The 22,739-nt window shown below is 42.0% G+C and overlaps 1 protein-coding gene across 1 annotated transcript in view; it reads right to left on the bottom strand.

Moving 5' to 3' along the window:
- Window positions 1–972: 972 nt before the first annotated feature.
- Window positions 973–22,739, bottom strand: part of adamtsl4 (ADAMTS-like 4) — a 37,729-nt gene continuing 15,962 nt past the window's right edge. Inside the window, exons 5-17 of the mRNA XM_019253957.2 lie at window positions 17,009–17,111; window positions 10,218–10,357; window positions 9,540–9,744; window positions 8,874–9,058; window positions 7,178–7,331; window positions 6,418–6,684; window positions 6,109–6,238; window positions 5,123–5,327; window positions 4,406–4,579; window positions 4,133–4,312; window positions 3,769–3,948; window positions 3,490–3,637; window positions 973–3,389 (exon numbers count right to left, since the gene is read on the bottom strand). Coding sequence (XP_019109502.2) covers window positions 3,259–3,389; window positions 3,490–3,637; window positions 3,769–3,948; window positions 4,133–4,312; window positions 4,406–4,579; window positions 5,123–5,327; window positions 6,109–6,238; window positions 6,418–6,684; window positions 7,178–7,331; window positions 8,874–9,058; window positions 9,540–9,744; window positions 10,218–10,357; window positions 17,009–17,111 — 2,202 coding nt within the window. The 3' untranslated portion in view covers window positions 973–3,258. The remainder of the gene's footprint in view (window positions 3,390–3,489; window positions 3,638–3,768; window positions 3,949–4,132; window positions 4,313–4,405; window positions 4,580–5,122; window positions 5,328–6,108; window positions 6,239–6,417; window positions 6,685–7,177; window positions 7,332–8,873; window positions 9,059–9,539; window positions 9,745–10,217; window positions 10,358–17,008; window positions 17,112–22,739) is intronic.

Here is a 22,739-nt window from a genome sequence, read left to right on the forward strand (position 1 = left end):
TGTAACTTTGCAGAAAAATATCTCCACTGTCCTGCCAAACAACCCTAGAAATCTCTAGAAACTCTTCAGAAATCCTGGCAGGGCCTTTAGCTACAATTAAGGACAGAGAGGACACTCAATTCTGCAATAAAAAATATACACATTATGGATATTTTATAGGTAGATTCCAGTATTTTTAGACTCAACATATCCAAATGTGACAACCTTTAGAGGGGAAAAGTAAAGTCAAATAGTCCATTGACATCATCATTTCACTGCCTCCCCCAGAATTGTATTCCTTAAAGTGCGGATAAGGCTTTGAAACGACATTAAGACCTTCTTCTAAAACAGAAAATGTAATTGAGAGACTTGGACTCATGACTCGCATGTCTCTAAAATCCTGGCTGGCCTGACACTTGATACTCCAGGCCTATTATGCTTTAATAAAATCCCAGCTTTCGCCCTTTAAACTTTTAAACTCTTCTTCCTTGCTTCCAGTTTGGCTCGATTCAACACTCATTTACACCTCGGGCAGCAAGACATATCTGTCCTCTTGAACTTGGCAAACGTTATGCACTGTTAGGTTGGAAGATATCCTTAATTTTGGAAATTAAAACAGCACATTACATATCAAAAATGCTTCATGAAGGAATCAGCGTTTATTCATGTAATGCCTTTGTCCTGTAATTTTAATTGTTGTAAACTGATTGTGTGCATTCTCATTTGATTTAACTGATTTTAAGATGCCATTTTTACACAGATAACTCTTGAAAAACAGATAATGCATCTCAAGAGACTACCTGGGCAGATAAATAAATAAACACATTAGTTAATTTAAATATCTTTGGGAGCAAAACCTAGGCAAAGAACTAGTCAGACTTGGCTCCTTTACTAATTTCTGAGGAAAACTAGACCTGTTCATTCATGTATGAGACTCAACAGTGCCATCATTTGGAGGAAACTGGCTATAGCAAACATGACACACAGCTTAACTTCTGTTGTTTCAATTTTATTTAAAATGAAGCTTTGAGATAATAATTTTCCCACACTGTTTTTTTTGCATGATAAAAAAAAAAAAGTCCATGTCTCAGTAATAACAATCTCATAAACTCTGGTGGTAATAAAGAACATTTGCTACAGCTTCTTAAAACAGAAAATAAATTACATGTTATTTAGATAATAGATAAATTACTATCCTTTTTTTTGTTTTTATATAAAAAGTAATTTTTTTTACTACGAGGGATTAGAGACAAGAATGACACATTCAAAGCCACACACATAACCATACACACACACACACACACACACACAGACACAAACATGAATGCACGCAAACATCCAAAATTCACGAGTACATTAAAGTCACTGATTCTCTTGTTGAATGCAAATATATAGTTATATGACAGTTAGATGTGAATAAATGTAGCCTACAACAAAACTTCTGATAACTCTATTCAGTTATAAAACATAAGCGCCTACTATGTTCAAAGAAATTATAGACATTAAAACATATATATAACAAATATACAGACTCCTCAGCTTCGAGTGGGCGGGGTGTATTGTGTGTGTGTTTCTTCTTGGTGAAGAGAAGAAGAGCAAAATAAAACAAGAGAAAAAGCATAAAGAGTACTTACACACATATACAGAGAAGAATACAAAATATTTATGTTCTCATCAAAGCAGAATGATTGCGTTTGATCCGTATCATGAGCTAAATTATTAAAAGACTGTTTTCTCAGTCTTCATGACGTTTTCTCATTCTGGCTTCACCTACTCTTCACAGGACAGATTCATCATCTCTCTTTCCAGGAAGGTGACGATGGATGCAAATAAAATATATATATACCGAGATGAGGTGAGGAAACAGGGAGGACAAAGAGTCGTTCTTTTAATACCTAAGCGTGCTAAAACGTTAAATTAGGTCAGCCAGGAGTGAATCATTTCACACCACCAAACCTGTGCGCCACCACCAAGCTCGTGGGTGGTGTTTTTTTTATTGTCTAGAAATCACATTAAAAGACCAAAACTTGCCAAATAACAGCCAATATATGTGTGGATATATACATATATAAAAAACTACACTGTTGAGGTGGGTGTTCCTTCATTAAGTTAACATGATAGGCACTCTAGTTTCTTCTGAATCAATCCCATAATCACCTTCCTGGTGTCATAAATGCTCACAAATGTGTGTCAGCCAGCAGCAGAAATAGTTCCTAACAAAGGCACTATTTTCTCTCTTTTTTTCTTTTTTTCTTAAAGGTCCAGTTTGTAGGGTTTAGTGGCACCTAACCTAATTGTTTTGGTCTTTTCACGTGTTTTTTTGACAAGAAAATTTCAAACAACACTACTCTTATCACTATTCCCCCCCCAATTTTACAAATCATATTTGTTATTTAGTGAGCAGCTATGAGTCGTCACGCCTCAGCTGTGGATTTTAACTCCATCAGCCGTCTTTTAAAAGACCTAATATGTTGAAGGACCGTACAGGCTGTAAAATCCACGTCTAATATCCTTCTAGTTTGGGAAGAGTCTCTCCTCATCCCGCTCTGATATATTTGGTTGCTTACTGCCATGCTCACCCCTCACCTTTGGTTCATTTGTCCAAATACTGAACTGCACAATAAGAGGACACTATTTTTTGGCAAACAGGAAGAAAAAAAACATACGATATGTTAATGAAATCCTTCTAGCTTCGTTGGGGCTTATCACAGTAGATCTATTCCAGTAGATCTTCAGCACATATAGTACTATATAGTACACATAGTTCATCTAGCACATGTGGTATTTGTTCAGCACATTTCTCTTCATAATTAGTGGTATGCGTGTCTGATTACATGTGTTTTAAGATTCTGTAGATTTGAGCGAATCTTAAAAAAAGCCTAAATTTGTTGTCGAAACACAGCCGCGTCCTCAGCGAAAACCTACCATACAAACCTCTCAGCCATAAAAAAAGAGAGTTGAAATCATTGCAAATGACTCAGCCCCGTGTGACACATTGTGAACCTGTTAAAGCTAATGCACAAAGTGAACAGATGCAAGTTGAGTGGATTATGTGCTTCTGAAAGACGATATAAAATAGCATACAGAGAACTGGAATAAGGAGCTGGCTGCTTTCACAGTGTATAACCTGAAGAATCAGGAGAAAATAGCTAAATGTTTTCTGACGGCCATCGCTGGGATTATGTCTGCTCAGGGCTGTCTTCTTCTAAGGACTTGTCTTCAGCCCTTTTGACCTAATCCTTGACATCTTGCACACCTTGGCTGTCTGTGATTGGCCGGTCAGTGCCTCTTGGCACGCTGAGCACTCTGAGTACACGAGGCACAGCAGGCGCTCTTGTAGTAGGAGTAGACGCACAGCCTGGCCTGAACCACCATCACACAGTTGTGACGTCTGTCCCGGCAGTTTTCATCTGTGAACACAGACAAGGAGAGAAAAAGAGAGAGAGTGAGAGTGTTAGAGAGAAAGACTGAGAACCACATAAATACTGTCACATTGTTACACACACCAACCTGAGACTTGTGGACTGCAGGGTATTGTGTTGCAGATTTGCTCCTGTTCAGGTTTTGTGGTCAAATCACAGTCCTGGCTGTGTTTTTTGTCTTGTGTTAGACACCGTACCTCCCTCATTTGTAAGCCTTTTCCACAAGAACGTGAGCACTGAGAACAAAGGCAGACAGGGTGTAAATAACACGGTTATAGATTAAAGTCGCCCTGACCTGTTTGATCTCTCATATCAAATCTCATATCAACATTTAATGCTCAGATGTCGTATTCCCCTTGTCTCTCACCGCGCTCCATTCTGTTGTGAACCACTGCGGCTGACACTCTCCCATCTCACACTTCTGCACAGCGGCAGGCTTGTCCAGATGTGCACACTCGCTGGCCGCCGCGACAGTAAAATCGTTCCCAGTCTTCTCGACACAAATGATGTCTCGTCGCTGAGTTCCATTCCCACATGGGACATTACACTGGAAAAATAAACAAAAATCTCCACATCAGGAATATAGTGCCTGTGTTTATTTGACTTAATCTATCACTATCACCTATCTATTAGCCCCACCAGACGAGTCAATAAAAATGTCTAGAGTTGTTGTGTAGAATTTCCTCCTTTCGTTTCTGTGTTTCATTTATCCTTCACCGCCTCCGTCCTACCTGTGACCAGGGGCTGCTGTACCACATGGATGTTGGCACACACGGACCGCTGTTGCAGGCCTTCATCTCTGCCGGTTTTTCCACAACACAGTCCCCTCCTCCTCCACCATCCCTGACCCCTCCTCGAGTCAGACACACCACCTCCCTCCTCTGTACCCCTGGGCCACACTGCGCTGAACACTGAGAGGACAAAGTGGAAGATCATGTTGAGGATTACTGTTAAGTGCTGTGAACGTTTCTTCCTTCACTTCTGTGTGTGTGTGTGTTACTCACAGTATTGGACCAGGTAGTGAAGTACCAGTTGGTTACACACGGCCCCATGTTGCACTCCTCACTTCCTTGCGGGCGAGCCCTGGAGTTGCACTCCATGTCACTAACGATGCTGCCCTGATCACTGACGCACCGCACGCTCCTTGTCCTCCTACCAACACCACAGTCCACTGAGCACTGGAGAGGAGAAAAACAAACACATAAACACATGACACCAAAGAGTGACTTATGAAGAAAAAGAGTTAAGAGAGTTATGAATAAATGAAAATCAGATGTAAGATCATTTATCAAGACTATAAGCTGTTACTGGTTGGTTGGAATATCTATTATAATTTTTTAAATGTACCAAGAATGTGTAACTAATTAAGTGAAAAACTTGAACCATGATCTTAAAAAATTATTTATTGCAACCCAGCCCATGGCACTGGCATCTGCAGCAGTCTCTGACTTAAGTACTTAAATAGTTGTATGCTAGTCTAATGAATGATTTAAGAAAAATTTATGACAGAACCACAGTGCCATAATTTCAAAATAGCATGGCAAAATTTAAAAGAAGTCCACACACAAAATCATTCTTGCTTATTTTAACCCAACTCCACCCATCCTCTCTCTTTAAGTCTGTGTTATGTTCTGTGATGAATTACTCGGCCTCTTTCTACCATGTACGTGCTCCCATTTGCAGATGCTATTCCTAGTGACATACAAGTGTTGTTGCCCTACCATGCTCCAGTCGGAGCTGACCTCCCAGTGGGAGCAGAGGGCGAGCTGACACGCCTGGGTGGACTCTGGCGGGGTGAGGTTGGCACAGCGCTGTGGGTGGACCATGGTGGAGCGGTCCCCAAAGCTCTGCCTGCACTGGAGCTGCCTCTGCTGCACCCCGGGGCCACAGGACACACTGCACTCTGACCATGAATTGGCCTCCCAGCTGGGAGTGAGGCAGAGAGAGACATGTTAAACAAATAATTACAGATGATATACTATTACAGTAATACTTTAGGTCAGCTCACTACAAATCATGGGTATATGCACTGACAGGGATGTCAACAATTATCTAAAAATTATGGGTTTTTAGATTTCTGTGAGCATGTTTCGGTAAGTCCCTGGCATCCACATGTCTTCATTCATAAAAATCAGTTTACAGAGTATTTTCATCAATTCACCATCACTCATCACTTTTAACATGGCACAAACTAAAGTCAGTCTAGATAATTTACTGCATTTTTTTTTTTTAGATTAACCAAGCCATAAAAAATCTTATCAAGTCTTTGTGGACAGAAATCTGCAGTGCAGTAAAATGTCGACTTGTTTAGAGTAGTAATCAACCTTTTCTTCCAGAAATGAATGTCTGTAGCTTGAGACAAAAATGAATAAGGCAGGCTGTTACACTTGAATAAAAAAAAAAGAATAAACTTGATTTTAAAAACCACCTGAAAATAAACTGATTTGCACTATAAACACATAAAAACATGCATACCACACTGGCAGATTTACTTGTTTTTATTTAAAACAGGACTCGAAGTACAGACAAAGGAAGATTTTGGGTGTGGTTTTCATGCTGTGAATCACCACCTGTGAAAAATGTAGTAGCTTTTGTAGGAAAATTATCTTTTTTCACTTCCTGAAGAGCTGAAGAGTTTTGGAATATAAATCGATATAAAGTGAATCTTTTCAAGATAAATGTGTTTTGTGTGTGTGTGTTTTCTCACAATGGTGGGCAGGGATGTGTGTTACAAGGCTCCTCCTCGGGGACAGGTTTGGCTGCAGAGTCACATTTCCTCTCAGGGACTTCCTCGTCTGCATGGCGGTCTATACACAGAATGACTCTGTACTGAGAACCTACAGAGAGCGATGGATGGATGGATGCACAGACATGAGTTCAATGATGTTGCACTTGCACCTATCAGCCAGAGGAGGGAGGCATCACCTCAACCAAAGCAAGCATTTTGTGTACTTAAATCTGAGTAATTTTAAAATTACACAGATATGAAGATCGATAAAGGTCATCAGAATCTAACCTTTGCCACAGGAAGCAGAACACTCAGTGAGTCCCCCTTTTCTCCACACGTATGGCGGCTGAGTGTCCAGCGGCAGGTCAGTGCGAGGAGGGATCCGAGCGTTCCTGTTGGGTGCAGAACCTCGAGGACGTGACCTCTCAGGTGTCCACCGGTCCAAGGAAGGAGGAGAAAACACAGAGGAGGAGGAGGAGGAGGAAGAGGGGAAAGAAGGGACAGAAATAGGAGGAGGGGCAGGGGGAGGGTCTTCTACTGACACAGTGAGAGGACCTGGGAAAGAAGTAAAAAAAAATCAGTGGACATGAAGACAAATTAGAGAGGGCAGGAAAGGTTTGTGAGAGGGGGATGAATTGGGAAACAGACATGAGGAGGAGGGGGAGAAAAGAGCGATAAAGAGGGGAGGAAAGAGGCGAAATGCCAATGTTGAAATATTGAGAATAGGAGGAAGGCAGTGAGTCAGAAGCTAATGATGTCATCATGAGGTCAGGGTCTCATGACAGCGAACATGTGGACCAGATAGCCTCCCATCTAGGTCATATGCAAACACACAAACACACTTATACAATAACCCCTCCCACTTGGTCTACACAACCACACCCATCCTAATCCATAAACACGTCAATCATTCTCCAAGGACATGGGCTGCATAAGTGTTTCCTTGAGTAATTGGGAAAGAATGAGTCTTGAGATCTTGATTTAAGACTCTGACGAGATTTAGCTATGTATTGTACATGAAAAGAAGGAAAATCAGCGATAGACATACTGCGAAGTGGTGCCCTCGCCGGCTCTCGCTCCCTGTGCCTCTCTCTGGGTGTTTCCCGCTCTCTCTCCATCAGCCTCTCCCTCTCTATCTCCTTCTTCTCCACGGGGACATAAAACTCATAGTCGATGCCCGGGTTCTCCTTGTGGAAAATGATCTGCAGGGAAAAACAGGGGGAGAGAACAGATAGTGAATGAAGTGAAACGTATCCAATGACACACATGAAACACCCTGAACAGCTTTTATGTATCTCCAAGGAGAAATGTACGTCTCCTTCCCTTCACAGGGAGGTTAGAGGTCAGGATGAGCTACAGAACAGCCACTACGGTCCTGGCAGGGAATCAGTGTCATGTTCGAGGATGCCTCAGCAGGGTGTATGCTTGTCACTATGTCCCCCCCTCTTACTATGAAACCCTGTAGCCCATCTTGCAATGCTTAACATAGTCAAAGGTCATCTAAACTTAATCAGCTGGACATCCATGGCAACAACATTTTGATCTGCTATTTTTTGCCAGATGAATAAAGCACATCTCAATCTATGGAAGCAACACTTTGGGCCAGAGTGACATCTTTATAACGATAGGGTGAATTATCATGAAGATGGTGCAACTCTCAGGAGAATAACTCCAAACGTTAGTGATCCAAACTTTGTCACCCCAGTTGAAAAAAATGTAGGGATTACAGTGATACACATGACCCACAACGTGTTGTTTTTTTCACTTAGATTTCTGTGAGGATTACACAAACAAGGTATAATGTGTTAAATAGGGAGCTTTAGAGCTGCTGGAAGGCATTTTGTTACCTTTGGACAGAGTCAGATTAGCTGTTCCCAGCTTTTATGCAAAGCTAAACTAACCAGCAGCTGGCTACGGTGCTGACCATGAACCATCCCTAATTCGCATGCGGTCTGGACTTTCTGTCATCTCCCTGCTGTCTTGGGCTTTATCTGAACTCCTCTTGCATACTGATCTGATAGTGAGACCAAGTGTGTTGCTTTACTGAGTAAACAATGGGTGTAGCTAAGGGTGCAACTTGTGCTGTACTTTAGAGTGCCGGTCATCACAAGCTGAGCCAGACAAGCTGAGATGTCCTATAGTGTGCAAACAATAAACAGTTTTGATTTGATCTTTTTCATAGTTTTTCTTCTGTGGGACCACCCACCCTCTACAGATAGCTGACCTTTTCTATATTTCATTCACCAAACTATTTCTTTTCCAGTGTAATAAACATTACAAACCCACAACGCGCCTGCCCAGGTTCTAGAATTTTGGTCTTTTTATGCTTTATTTCAAATTCCCATTAATCCTGAAAAATGCAGGTGATTCCAGAGGAGATCAAACACTGGCTTTGGCGTATGTTTGCTATTTTAACCCTCTGCTGCTCTGTAGCTACTGGATGCAATGCTGCAGATGACTCCTGTTCTTTAATAAGATCTTAGCCCGGGGATAGACTTGTTATTATTAAGCCCTGGATTGTCTGATGTGGCTCAGGCTAAGCTTCAGTGTAGCTGTCATTATCCCGCCGTAATGCTAAAATAATGCTGCCTATCTGGTGGATCTTGACACAGAGCAGGGCAGCATAGCCACGGGCTTACAACAATGTTACAGACATGTGTGTGATCCTTATCTTTAACTTAATTTTGACATGCCTGGGTTCATGTTTTCTCTCATGGTTAAAATAAATGTGGTCGAGAACTTACATAAAGCTGTAGCTGTGTCGTGGTGGGTCCTGGAGCCTTGAGGGACTCGCCTTTCTCTTCCTCCCCCTCTGCCTGTGCTCTAGGTCGGGTGTAGGCGAAAGTGGTCCCTCCTGCTTGGTACTCCCCTGGAGGGTCCACAGCCCAACGCCCATTCACCACTGAAGCCCCGGTGCCACTTCTCATGGCTGGAGTAACAAGGGGTGGGGGGTAGTGTGACAGAAGGGCAGACGGGAGGAGTTGGAGCAGCATTTGAGTCAAGTTTTCTTTTCTTAATTTGACCTTGTTTAGTCTACATGGTGGTGGATTCTTAGGAAACCCCCATGAGCTCAAACACACTCTTAGACAGACAAACACAGACTTTGGAGTGCTGTCTCATTACCAAACAGGGGGCTGGCAGGACAAACACTCACACACACACACATACACACTTCACTGGTTCCGTATGGGCTATAACAATGCTGGCTTTATCTGCGTGGAGTCGGTGAGGCCACAAAATTTACAGTCTTAGTCCAAGCCAGCACACACAGATGCTTATGGGCCAAATCTCATTCCCAAATCTGCATTTCTGTCGCCAATGTCTCTCTTTTATTGGAGCTACCACCAGTATTATGTAAGAAATCTTAAATTGAACGTGTGTGTGTGTGTGTGTGTGCATTATTTTCTTACCCAGGTAATTAGGGCTGGCTCGTCTCTCCGTGATGTTAATGAAAGTAGCTCCGGATGGGATGTCCAGGATCTTGTGGTAACCAAGGGGAACCGTAACATTTTGGAAGCTTCCTGTCACCTTTCGACAGGAGGCGTCTCTCCCGCCACACACCCCACACTTGTCAATCACAGAGCCAGAGCCCAGAACCCCGTCGCAACCCTCGGTCTGGCAGGAGAAGAAGGTGAAAAGATGTGAGTGATGGGTCAGACAATGAGAGGAGGATAAAGGGGTAGGGGAACAAGAGAGATGTGGGAAAAGGGGTGGGCACAGAGCAGAGAATGGCTAATTCCAGTTTTGTTGACATTTTACATCCATTGCCAGCGCTTATTTCACCGTGTTTGTGTAAATAGGTAACTGTGGCTGGCCAGATTCTTGTCAGAAGCAGAAGGGCAAAATCAGAATGCGAGAATACAAATGGGAAAAGGGGGGAAATATACAGAGAAAAGAGGCCCTGAGTAGGGTAATAAAAAAAAAAGCTTGGAGACATGCTGAATCTGAATGCCAGGCTTAAATCAGCCTCCAGACATGAGACTAAGAGAGCCAGGTTCTGGACTTTGTCAACCCCCGTCTAGACAGGAGGGACTTGGGCTCACTTTAAGCTACAAATCTCACACACAGGCGCATTTAAATGCACTCACCAGACATTGTCCTTCTACACACACGTCATTTGAGCTGACATTGATGCAGGGAGTCCCGTCTCGGACGCGCTCGGCCTGACGAACATAGAAACGGTAGCCAGCAGGTCTGCAGGTCAGCTCGCACTGCTTGTCCGCACCAACTGCAACACATGAAAGATACAGGGATTATTGCACAAAGTATGTTTGTCTTTGTATTTTTGTGTTTAGCTGTGAGATCTCCTGCATGACTGTGGGTAGTTTTTTGTGCGTCTGCCTGCCGTGGAGAAGACCCAGCTGGGCGATGAACATCTTTCCATGTGGCCAGGAAACCGAGGCAAGGCCATGTAACCCTTGACTGTCAGACAGCACCAGAGTGATTAGCTATTTCCCCTGCTGCTCACATATACAAGTGCACTCACTGTGCTGCACCTTCCCAGGAGATACATACCCAGAAGAGAGGTGTAAACATAAGCCTGAGGAAGGTTTGATTTATGAGAGGAACCCAACAGGAGCACATAGCAGTGAGACAGAGACAGCAGGACGGAAGAATCAGAGAATGAGAGCACGGCTTCAAGGTAAAGGAGGAAATTAAAGTCCTTCAGCACAGAGAGAATGGGCAGAGAAATAGATGAGCGGAGAATACAGACAATCTCACAGGGGAATGGGGTGGGAAACGCAAAGAGGAAGAAAGGAAGACAAGTGTGTTTATGTGGTGAAATACAAAGAGCAGGTTTAAACAAAAAAGTTCAACGTCTTAGAAAATATTCGCTTTCTTTTTACAAGACAAGGCAGAACACATCTGCCAAAATGCATCCTCAGAATCTTTCAGCTATTGTCTGACAATGACTTAGCTTTTTATTAGCTGTATCGAGTTGCTAATTGGACAACAGAGGAGGTCATGACTATCCAGATATTTGCTGGCAACACCAGAAGCCCTTAAAACATTGGGTGTTGCCCCAGAAGGCTAAATCGTGGTAAAAGTCCTGTTTGGTAGGAGTATAATAAATTGCCTCAAGTCAAGTGATGTCTCTTGAGTCAGCCTCGGGTTGGGTCTTAAAGGTGCACTGTGTAGGATTTAGTGGCATGTAGTGGTGAAGTTGTAGATTGCAACCAACTGAATACTGGTCACCTCGCCCTCTGTTGTGAAAAAAGAGTCGATGTTTCATTTGTTTGTTCTGTGTGTACTGTATAAACATAGTGGTTCAACATGGCAGTCTCCAGGGAAGATTCTTATTTTAGGTTAATATAAACAAATGAAAACATAGGCATTAAATGTTACATACTGGACCTTTAAGACTACAAGCTTTCAAATGAAAAAAATTGAGTGTGTGAAGAAAGAAACAAGCTTACTTGACCTCTGTAGCTTGCTCCTCATTTCTGCTCAAGGGTAGTTTATTGAGGCCACATTAGCTGCTATGAGCATAACACACCTGAATCTTTATCTAAATTGTCTGTCACTACCATGTTTCTACATTCCTCCTGATGTGATAAGATTGCAATGCAAAATGGGAGGAGTTCTCCTTTAGCACACAGATATGTTGGTAGCTCCTGAAATACTGAACTAATCCTTTAAAGAGAGAGAAAGAAATAGAGGAATGGGTGATAAAGACGGGAAAGGGCAGTGAGAAGCTCCATTGTTCGTCCTTCTCTTTGAGGTTAGAGACTGAGGGTGTAACAGAGGTTAAAGGCTTTGGGCAGAACTGGTGTGTGTGTGTTTTAAATGGAGCTATACAGACATGAGCTCATAGCACGAGTAAGGAGTCATAGATTTAGTTGCAGATGGAAGGGAGGGGTTTTTGTCACTGGGAGTTCAGGGGTTAAAAGGAGAAATTATGTGCCTCTAAAATTATGACTTCTTGCTGTGGTGTCCCATTTCTCTTCCAAATTATGACAGAAATGTACCAACTATTGGATTCTATATAAATAAGCGTTTGCCAAAAGTGGTCAAAAACTATTGTACGGTTATATTATTCTATCCTTGAAGTAGTTTGAAAAATAGGCGTTTCTTCCCTCCTTTTGTGAAATATTTTGGACATTTTGAAGTAAAGTGTGGTTCTGATATTACACTATAGTTACTTAATTTTCATATAATAACACTGAAGATTGTTTGACCATAGAAAGATTTCCTTGCCCAGATCAATAAGCTGTCACTAGCAAGTAACCAAAAGCACCTACTATCTCCAAAGTCAAGAGGTTCATAGGAAATCGCCAAGAACTAAAGGTCAAATACCATACCCTTGGTTTCACCTTGTGTGTCCAGGAGAGAATGTAAACGGTATCTCGTGAACTCAAAGGATTTTTATATGCTTTCACAGAAATTTCTGAGTTTCTTCGAATCTCTATTTTGAAATACAACAATGCTTCACCTGGTAAAACTGGACTATTAAGATGCCATTTCATTATTTTGTTGGTTTCCATTTCAAATCGAAGGATAAGGTGCCAAAGAAGCTTAGAGAATTTCTGTGGGAGGGCTGAGTGTACCAAAGCTTTATCTCAATGACAAAAAAGTGGCCTATTGTAGACTTTCATGAGTAGATTTTAATCATGGATCGGCTAAATTTGGACTGAGATTTGTGCCTTCACGAGTTATACATCCTGACACATGGTTGTTTGCCCAACCAAATATTTTAAGGACACTATGGAGTGTATTTTATCTCACTAAGTGGCTGGAAGTGGTCAGGAAGTCATAGACGTGAAGCCATTGACCCAGACTGGATGTTTATCTTTACACAAGTGTGTAGGGAAATGAAGGTAATGTTAACCTGGTACATCAATTTGCTTATAAATAAACTCCAAAAAAAAACGTAGTAGTGTCAGCATTGACAAATAATACTTTACAGTTTAAGGAGCAGTGTCAAGATTACAGCAGATGTATCAGAGTTTACTTTGTGTCTGGAAGTTCAAGTAGGTTGTAAATGTTTCTAAAATATGGTGAGAAAGAGTTTTTAAACCATTAGAAAAGAAAGTGCTTTACTAATATAAAACAATGAGTCATCAGCATATGTGGAAACTATCTGGTTTAAAAAATGTGGGATCGAAATTACTTGAATTCAGAAAAAATCATTAGCAATCATTTAAAACAGTTTTTTTTTGTTAGATCTTAAGATGAGTCCGACCTTCAGTAGCTTCCTGGAATCTGTTTTATTCTGATTATATTTCATTAGAAAAGAAATCTGTTCATTAGTAGCACAATAATGTGCATGTCCATGCATCTATTATTTTTTATTGATTTTACCAATTGGTTTTATTGATTTAAATGATTTGGATAAAAACATGAGTCTTGCAATCACTACTGTACAATAATACGTATGAAAACATGAATCCCTGTCCATGACTTCCATCCAAATGAGCCAAACCTCTACCCCCACTTATTTGCTACTGTCTCATTACTACAGAGAGAAAGGCATACGGTACGTACTCAGACAGAAAGAGAATGAGAAAGGGAGGCAGTGTTCCCACCCTCTCTCTCTCCACCCTGGTTCTCTCTTTCTGTCTGTCATAGTTATCTTTGAGAGATTAGACTGGAGACAGTGACAGAAAAGAGAGGGGGAGACAAAAGTGGGAGACGTGTTGCCACTCATGTACCTATTGCCACTCTGTATATATTCTCCCTCCTCATCTCCCTCATTCTCCATCTCCTTTTCTTCCTTGCCTTCCTGCCCTGTTCGAGCACTCTCCAACTCCTAATCACCTTGAATTTTCTCTCCCTCTTTATCTTTAATTTATCTCTGGATACGTCTCTCTGTTCTCTGTTTCTCCTCGATCTCTGGCCTGTCTTTCTCTTCCACTCTCACTCTCCCTCTCTCCCTCTCCGAGCTTAGTGTTCAGACAGTGGAATATATGTTGTCTAAATATACTTCCCCACTATCGCTCTGTCTATACAAACTCCAACTGGGAGAGAGAAAGAGAGAGGCAGTGGGACAGGAAGAGGGGAGGATGGGTGCACAGAGAGGGGATGAGGCCTGAAAAAAGGGAATATTGAAGTAAAACAACACCTGCACGTGCAGCGTTTACAAAACTAGAGAGGTACAGATATCCAGAGCTGAGCTCGTGCAGGAAAACATTACTGCTGAAATGAATCAGGACTATCACTTCTGTGGTTTACAACTATAGTGGCAGCTTTACAGTTTCAGCTTCCACTTCCAAACTATAGGCCACAACACTTAATACATACATAACAGGGCTGTCATGTTGTAGGGAAAAAAAAAAATCACACACTAAGTAGCAAGAGCTGACTGCACGGTTTAACATAAATACTAAGGGGAAATGTATGCAGAGCTGTACAAGGTCCTAAACAGATGAGAGCAGCTGGACAGAAATGACTAATACACAATTCAATGTCGAAACACACACACACACACACACACACACTGAAAAAGGATCATCTCCAGCACAGTTTGAGTGCGTCTGACCCAGCTGACGTCATCTGGAAATACTTTTGACACGTACAGTACTCTATCTACCCCCATCGGAGGCCACATCTATCAACAAATGTGACCTCTGCCATTTGGTTGCTTCCTTTATCCAAAAAAAAAAAAAAGATAATGCCCCCTCCCCTATCGGAGGTTGTTTTTCTTCCCCTCCTCTCGCTCTGTCCGGTCCTCTCCTCCTCTCAGCGGATCTCAAGGACGCGGTGGCTTAAAAGAAGCCAAAATGGAGCAGAGGGCAAGGACGCACAGCAGATAGAGAACATTTAGGAGCAGCTGAATTCAGGATAAATACAGTAATCTCACTCTTTCCCCTCACAAACACACACACAGACAGGGGGTGGTGGGTGAAAGGAAAGCCCCTGTGTTTATGCAGACAGTTAGACTCCTGCTGACACCACCACGCTGACTCCTGATACAGATATACAGATACATTGTCTAGATCTGCCCTTAAAAGGCTGCTCTGACATGACCAAAATATAGACAGTGTTGCATTTAAAGGTTACTCTGTGCTGTGCAGAGAATCTACCAGCAGACCACCTGCCTCTGACTTTTTACGAGTTATTTAACACATTATCTGCTGCCTCTTTAATATATCTGACTGTACATTTTGGGAAATGTTGAATATCAATAAGAAGTTCAGAAACTGAAACAGGATGAAAAAAAAAAAAAATTAATGCCACTTATTTCCATTGTTCAAAGTTGTGTAATGTGATTACATATAACTATGAAAAGAAGCATCATTAGTTGTTTTTTGTGGCACAACACATTCATATCATCACAGTATAAACTTATTATAGCAACTTATTATTTACACATCCAGCAGTCACAGAGCAACATTAGCCTTTATTTGCAGCCACCTGAAGAACTGAAGTCCAACATTCGCTCTCCTTTTAGCTCTGTTTTGTTCACCACCATGAAATATAGTTCCTTAGCTGATAGGTGTCTCACTTTCTTCATCAGCTAGTCAGCTGTTTTTTTGTGCAGAGGAGGTCGTGTATAGGTATACATGTTTATTCACTACAACAGCTGCCTGCTGCATCTGGAGTCGGGGTTGATGAGATTGATGGCAGTTAAAAAGAAGTAAAGATTAGGGGTGTAAAACCAAAACAATTAGCCAAATTGTGCTTAAACTCTCCATATAGCAGAGGGGAGGTGAGAGCTGGGTGTTATTTCTCTGTGGGTCACTATAAGCAAACCTTTCACCCATGATCTCGATTGTTAAATATAAAAAACTGCCTCTGTGTTTTTATTGTGTCATTCTTTATTTCATCATATTTGTACTACTGTGTTTGTAGTTTTGTGTAAAGACAGCACTGTGGTTAAACCAAATATGTGGTTGGTGTTGCAGATCTAGCCTGTCTGGCTCTGCACAGTGTGTACAGTGTGTCTCCAGCCAGCTGATACAGTAATCATAAGTCTATGGGTACAGATACACAAACATACATGCACAACATTTCATCTCAGATCCATTAAGCCATTCATCCCCAGTGCACAAGCACACTTGCCAATAAGCTCGTACTGTAAATACACGGCTGGCTTGAGCACATACTTCTAAGTCTAATGACAAATACTGTTGATACCAACTCACAGCTGTGTTTCTTTCTCCTCTCTCTTTCTTTTTCCATCCTCTGTTCTCTCACTCCCCAAACTCCACATGTTTGTAATATTCTCTCTATCACAATCCCCCCACCCCCCACCCCCCAGCATCGAAAAACACAGATAAATAGACACATTCTCCACTGTGCTGAACTATTGTACACTTAAAAAGAAAGTCAACAAACACACTCCACCACACACAGACACACTCACACGTTAAGTGTGGAGAAATAAAGGATATGCAAGCACAAGCCACGTCGTCTCTCTTTGCTCCCAGCGGTCATGTGACAAAACACTTGCATCCCATCACCTCTCACCTCCCTCTCTCTCTCTCTCTCTCTCTCCGCCTTTCTTTCTCTTTTTCTTTATCTCACTCAGTAGGAATCTGTGTGCATGGTCAGAGCTGGGAGGAGAAGCTTGGCAGGAGAGGAAAAGAGATGTTGGACAAATGAGAGGAAAAAGAGAGCAGGGAGAGTGTTTTGTGCAAAGAATAAAAGCATATTGAGTTCCAGTCATTCTCTTTTCCCCTCAGCTTTCACCACCCTCGACGCAACATGAACTGTAGACCTGCTCCAATGAGAAGAAGGATTGTGGTGGGTTGGGCATGCAGTGGAGGTCTGCCAATGCACACTAATACCAGAGCAACGTTTAACTCACTTAAACACACATTTTACTGCTGCACCCCCCACCTCTTAGCATTTAATTCTTGCTAGAAGCCTATTATCACATCGAAGCACTGTGCGGCTAACTGTACTAAATATGTGTGTGCATTAACTCAGCCCTCACCCTCAGTGAAAGGTTCCCAGTTGTAGAGGCGACCCATGAACTCCTGGGTGTTAAAGGCTGCACACTGCTCTGCTCTGGACTCCAACGCACCGCCTCCACACACCTGCAGGACAGAAACACAGAGAGAGACATAGGGAAAAGTTTAAAATGCAGTGCCACACATTGAACTAATATTAAATCACTCAGCTATTAAACCGACGGTTGTTTCTCTCACAGTCAGTGCTGGAGTAAGGGTGGAGTTGTGAGTAAAGACACGAAGAAAAAACAGCTAATAAAGAAGGGGGGGGGAATTAATTTCATAGACGTAAGAGCATACATGCCATACCCTAATACACAAACACACACACACACATAATCTTGCTGCTTTTGGCAGTCGGTCACTGTATTAGTACCATATGGAAATAATAGATTTTCTTGGAAGCGGCTGCTCACATAAATCCACCATGGCTTTCAGTGTACGACCACAGAATGTGAGTGACTGTGTGAGCATGTGTGTGTGTGTGTGTGTGTGTGAGCATGTGTGTGTGTATGTGTGTGTGTGTGTGAGTATGAGCACATGTCCTGCGTATGCTCGTTCAAGCAGAGTCCTTATGGAGCCGTACAGGGGAAAGAGTTTTAGCATACCTGCACTTAAACAGCTGAAACATTGGGCAGACATGACTGTTGTGTACTGTAGTGAGCTTTGCCCAAGTTATATAGGACAAACACACTCAGAGTACAATTCTGAGGCATTAGTACTTTACTTGAGTATTTCCTTGGCAAAAGTGCCAAAAACTGCAGTTCCTCAAACGTCCACTTGAGGCTGTCTACAAAACAAGTCAGTCTCCATAAGCCCCCATGTTAAAATGTACAAAACAAGTCAGTCTCCATAAGCCCCCATGTTAAAATGTGCAACTTCAGAGCAGAAATAAACATGTTTACAGCCTGGTACAAAAAGCAGTTTTGGTCTTTATGGATCATTTCTCAGTTCATGACAACTGTACTGAGTCTGACATAACAGAATCTCAGTTCATGACAACTGTACTGAGTCTGACATAACAGAACATAATTAAGAGCCTGGCCACTTTAATTGATAAGTGGGTGCTTGTTTGAACATTTTTAGATTAGATTTAGATTTTTAGATTAGCCGAAGATGCCGGACTGCCAATGGCGGCAGCCAAAGCCACAGACTTTGAGCTTCAAACGGCTCTTCAGAAACCTGTGTGTGACGTCACAGATACACCATCTATTCTTTATACTCTCAGACAGCTTTAGACTTTCGTTACTCTGATATATTTATCTCACAGCTGTAGTTTCCAGATTTAGGCATTGATGTTAATATGAAGTTACTACTAACACTTTAGAGGTGCTGGTAGCTTGTAGATACCTTTTGACAGAGTCAGGCTAGCTTTCCCTCCGGCTTTCAGTCTTTGTGCTAAGCAAACTTAAAATTATGCTTATTGTATTTCTGTACTTGTACTTAAACGTAATACATGGAGTTTTAACGGGTTATTAAACAGTCTCAGTTTAATACTGATGTCTCTATAGAACACTCGCAATTTCTATACAGGTTTTCTTCATGACTGCCACCGGGTTAGATTCAGTTGAATTCCCCTTTAATCAGACAAAACAAGGCAGTAGAAACATTACTGCAAAATGAAAGTGGCTGCTTTAAGTGACATTTTAAATGCAGGACTTTTAGTAATAATGCAGTATTTTTACATTATTTAACTTTGACACAGGAACTGAATACTTCTTCCACTGCTGCACACACAGACTCAGCTCCACCAGGTATCATAACTGTGGGAAGCCACAACCATCCTGTCTGGTCAAAGACTCAGTGAGTTTACAGCCTTCTGATATACAGCTGGTTCAAACACACACACACACTCTTGCATGCCGCACACAGAGGTCTCAGATTTCCTTGCAACTCAAATATCTGTCAGCTCCACAATCATCTTGTCTTTCACTCCTCTCTTTCTTTGATTAGTTCTTCTTCTTTTCTTTAGTTTTTTTCCCCCCCACACGATTCTCTCTTCATGCTCACAGCTGTCACAAACAGCTGGAAAGTTCCTAGTCACTCATCTGGGAGAGACAAGAGCGAGGGAGTAGTCAAGTTCACACACACAAATACAGGCACGAACGGATCAGCATTTCCCATGTGAACCAGCCTCGGCGACAAAGTGTAACTAAAAGACTCAAATGGATAAAAGCAAAGCATGCACTGAATTTCACACTTTCACTGGGTTGTGAATGTGTGTGACTGAAGGTATGTGGCCTTCATGTCACAAGACACTCATAAGGATCATCTGTTGTTTCTGTTCTGGTTGAAGTGTGAAACCAGCTCATGAAACTTTATGCAGTACACTTCGCCACAACTTCACGCTGCAGAAACAGACGTATTTTTGTGTTATTTATGGGGAGTATGTTATAGTCTGATCTAAGCTTCTTACACGAGAGTGTGTTTTGGCTACATCCTCTTAATGTATGAGTGTCTGTGGGGGCTTGAAGGTCAGTATACACATGTGACCTGATGTTTTTAAGTAACCGTGTAAATCTATGTGGATGTCTGTGTGAAATGTGGTTGGTAATGGTTGTAAATATTTCTGCAGGACATAAACATGTTGGGCCCTAGTTCAAACTGGATAGTTTCTGTGTATCTGTGCATGTCTGTGTGTGCCTGTAGCCATAAACAATGAGACAAGAACCACACCCAAACACACAGACACACACACACACACACCACCTGAGAGGCTACAGTTCAGTAAAAAACGAAAGAAAGAGCTTCCATAAAAGACGAAACAGAGAATGTAAAATAAGAAAGGAGAGAGTTAAGTGTGTGCATTCACGCGTTAATGACTGTATGAGCGCTACAGGGCGAGTGGACTCTCCTCCCAAAAGAGTTTAGGGTGTGTAAAAACAGAGGGAGGCTAATGGACTGAATGGAAGAAGGAAGGAGGGGAGGTGATGTGAAGCTAAAAGCGAAAGAGAGAAGACATGTTCACTGCCGTTTCATGGTTCTGCGGGAGCAGTTGTGTGTTATTGTAAGGTCTGGTATACGTTGGTGTTCCCTCATTTACTATGAGTGCAGGGTTAAGGGGTCTCCCCATAAGTGCCAAAGGGGAGTGTGAAAAGAAAAAAAGGGGGGGAGGGGTGAAGAGGCAGGGAGAGTGGCAGTTATTGAATGGGCTAAGCAGGAGAGAGACAAGAGAGTGATGGCTTTTACAGAGACAAAATACTTCAAGAGGGGGTCGATGGAAGAAGAGAAAGGCAGCGAGAATGTGTTTGAGCCTGTGGACGTGTCAAAACACTCCAAACAGAGTCAAGACCATTTAATAACTAAGCAAAATTCAAAATTCTATTTTGTTTTTAAAATGTTACTAGACTGTAAGGTCTAGATAGCTCTGTAAGATTTCCAGGAACTTTAAATATTTCTTTGGACTCATCATGACAAGCAGATGTATTTTTTTATTTTTTTTGGCCATTTGCCTTAATTTTTTTCAGTGTCACTATCATAAAAAAACAGGCAGGAAATCAGGCAAGAGAGATGTGCAACAAAGAGTCCCAGAGTCACCGGCCAAAGTTGTCATCATTTTTAACTTTTTATAGATAAATCTGGGTAACATATCTCAATACGTTGAAAAGTATAATCTCCTTCACTTCTTTTCAAGTTTGTTTTTTTTGTAGAAAAAGTTCATATTTCTCAAAATGATGCAATGAAGAAAGAATTGATTTGGTACTGATACCTAAACACGAATGTAAGTTAGTATCTATTTTCTGTAACTGCTTATCCTCATCAGTGTCATGGTGGCGCTGGAACCTATCCCAGCTGACTTATGGTGAGAGGCAGGGTACACCGTGTTCACCAGTCAGCAGTTCATCACACTCACATTCACATCTACAGCCAATTTAGAGTCCCCAATTAACCTGTTAAGTGCATGTCTTTGGACTGTGGGAGAAGGCCAGAGTATCCGGAGAGAACTCAAAGCAGACAAAGGGAGAACATGCAAAGGCCCCAGCCGAGTTTCGAACCGGGCAACAGTGCTAACCACTTAGAATCGAGTAATGTAAAACAATAGCCAGCCCTATTTATAGAATAAATAATGTTGATTAGAAGATGAAGACTAAAAGATTAACTTTATTCATCCCTTCATGGGTAAATTCTTTTTTTTACATATATAGGCCTGAAATAAAGACAGATATGCAGATCTGGAGAGAAAAGTTGCCACGTAATGGTGCCCTGGGAGCAGATTTTTAAAATTACAGTCTCTTCCTACTTTTGTTGTGTTTTTGTTTTTGTAGTTCTGGTCATCGTTTTCAATCAATTTGGCAATGAATTAGCTATGACAACATTATGAAGTAATGACTGAGGTTTGTAGCATTGCATCACCACAAGAAAGTCCGTCGGGACGAGAAACATGAGCGGTCAGACAGTCAGGATGTAAACACGCCAACAGCTGAGCAAGATTACCTGAACCATTTCGGAGGTTAAACCGAAAGTGAGCGTAAACAAGACATTGGTAATAATCCTTCAATAAACAGGAAAACTGAATCAAGAAATCGTAAACTGTGATGGATGTTTACGAGGGACAGTTTGGAAAATCATTTCACCGTGTGCCTTCGTTTTTTTTTTGGCTTTGGCTAACCTGTGAGGTCGTTTGTCTGACTGCCTGTGTTTTTTGCTGCTCGATTTCAGCTATTAGTTTGATAAATACAATGACATCACTGCCAATAAAAACGACAACTAAGACTACAAAAACTAAGAACCAAGCTGCATAAAATCTGAAATTTCCCTGACTTTCCCACTGCACACAACTCATTCCTCAGCTATCAAAGACCATCTTAAAGTTGTGTTTATCAGTAAGTAAACATAAAAGAAGCCTGGCAGCTCAAAGAGTGAAAGATGGATGGCAGCAAAGAAGCAGGTGAAAGAAATGGGAACGCAGCTGGTGAAAGGGAGGCAGTCAAGTGTTTTTGTACAGGAGCTGTGAAAGTTATAGGTGTGTTTTACTACCAGGGAGGAGGCAGGAAAGAAGAGGTCTGTGTGTAATATATAGGAGGAGAGAGGGGGCTACTGCCTGAGGCCTGAAAGCTTTGTTCTGTGCACACACACACACACACACACACACAAAAATCCCACACACACAAGTCAAGGTCCTGATCACACATAACACGTACGTGAAACTCAAACACATCGACCCAGTCAAGACTAATGAGTTTTGAGGAGGAACAGAAGCAGGAACCTTTCACCACATGTGTGTTTCTGTAGGGAAAGCCCAGGTGACACGTTGGCGTCGTCATCCCCGCTCAATGCTCAGTCATTTTCCATGCAAGTCTATGCCCGCCCAGCTGGACGTATAGCCTCAATAACACGTACAGGTTAAGGCTGGCCAGTCATTCCTCAGACATTACTGCAACATTACACAGACAAAGCAACTGACCGCCAGCCCCTGCAGCCATAAATCAACAAACTCCACACAGCAGGACTAATCACTGTATGCATGCACACACAAATCCATGACATGTGGTAATAGGTGTGTGTTTGTCCCCTGCGATTAACATTCTCAGTTTAATCTTTTGACCAAGGTCGTGTGTCTGCGCTTTGCAGGGCACCACCCAGCTCTAGGCCTTGACCCTGGGGGGAAGTCAGGATCCTGCCGTGGAAACACTGCTCATCCATCAACAACAGACGAGTGAAGGAGGAGGACTCGTGCTGCGCAGAACGAACGGCGAGAAATTTTGCTCTTGCTCT

The sequence above is a fragment of the Larimichthys crocea genome, chromosome XIII, assembly GCF_000972845.2.
Source record: "Larimichthys crocea isolate SSNF chromosome XIII, L_crocea_2.0, whole genome shotgun sequence".
NCBI lineage: Eukaryota > Metazoa > Chordata > Actinopteri > Sciaenidae > Larimichthys > Larimichthys crocea.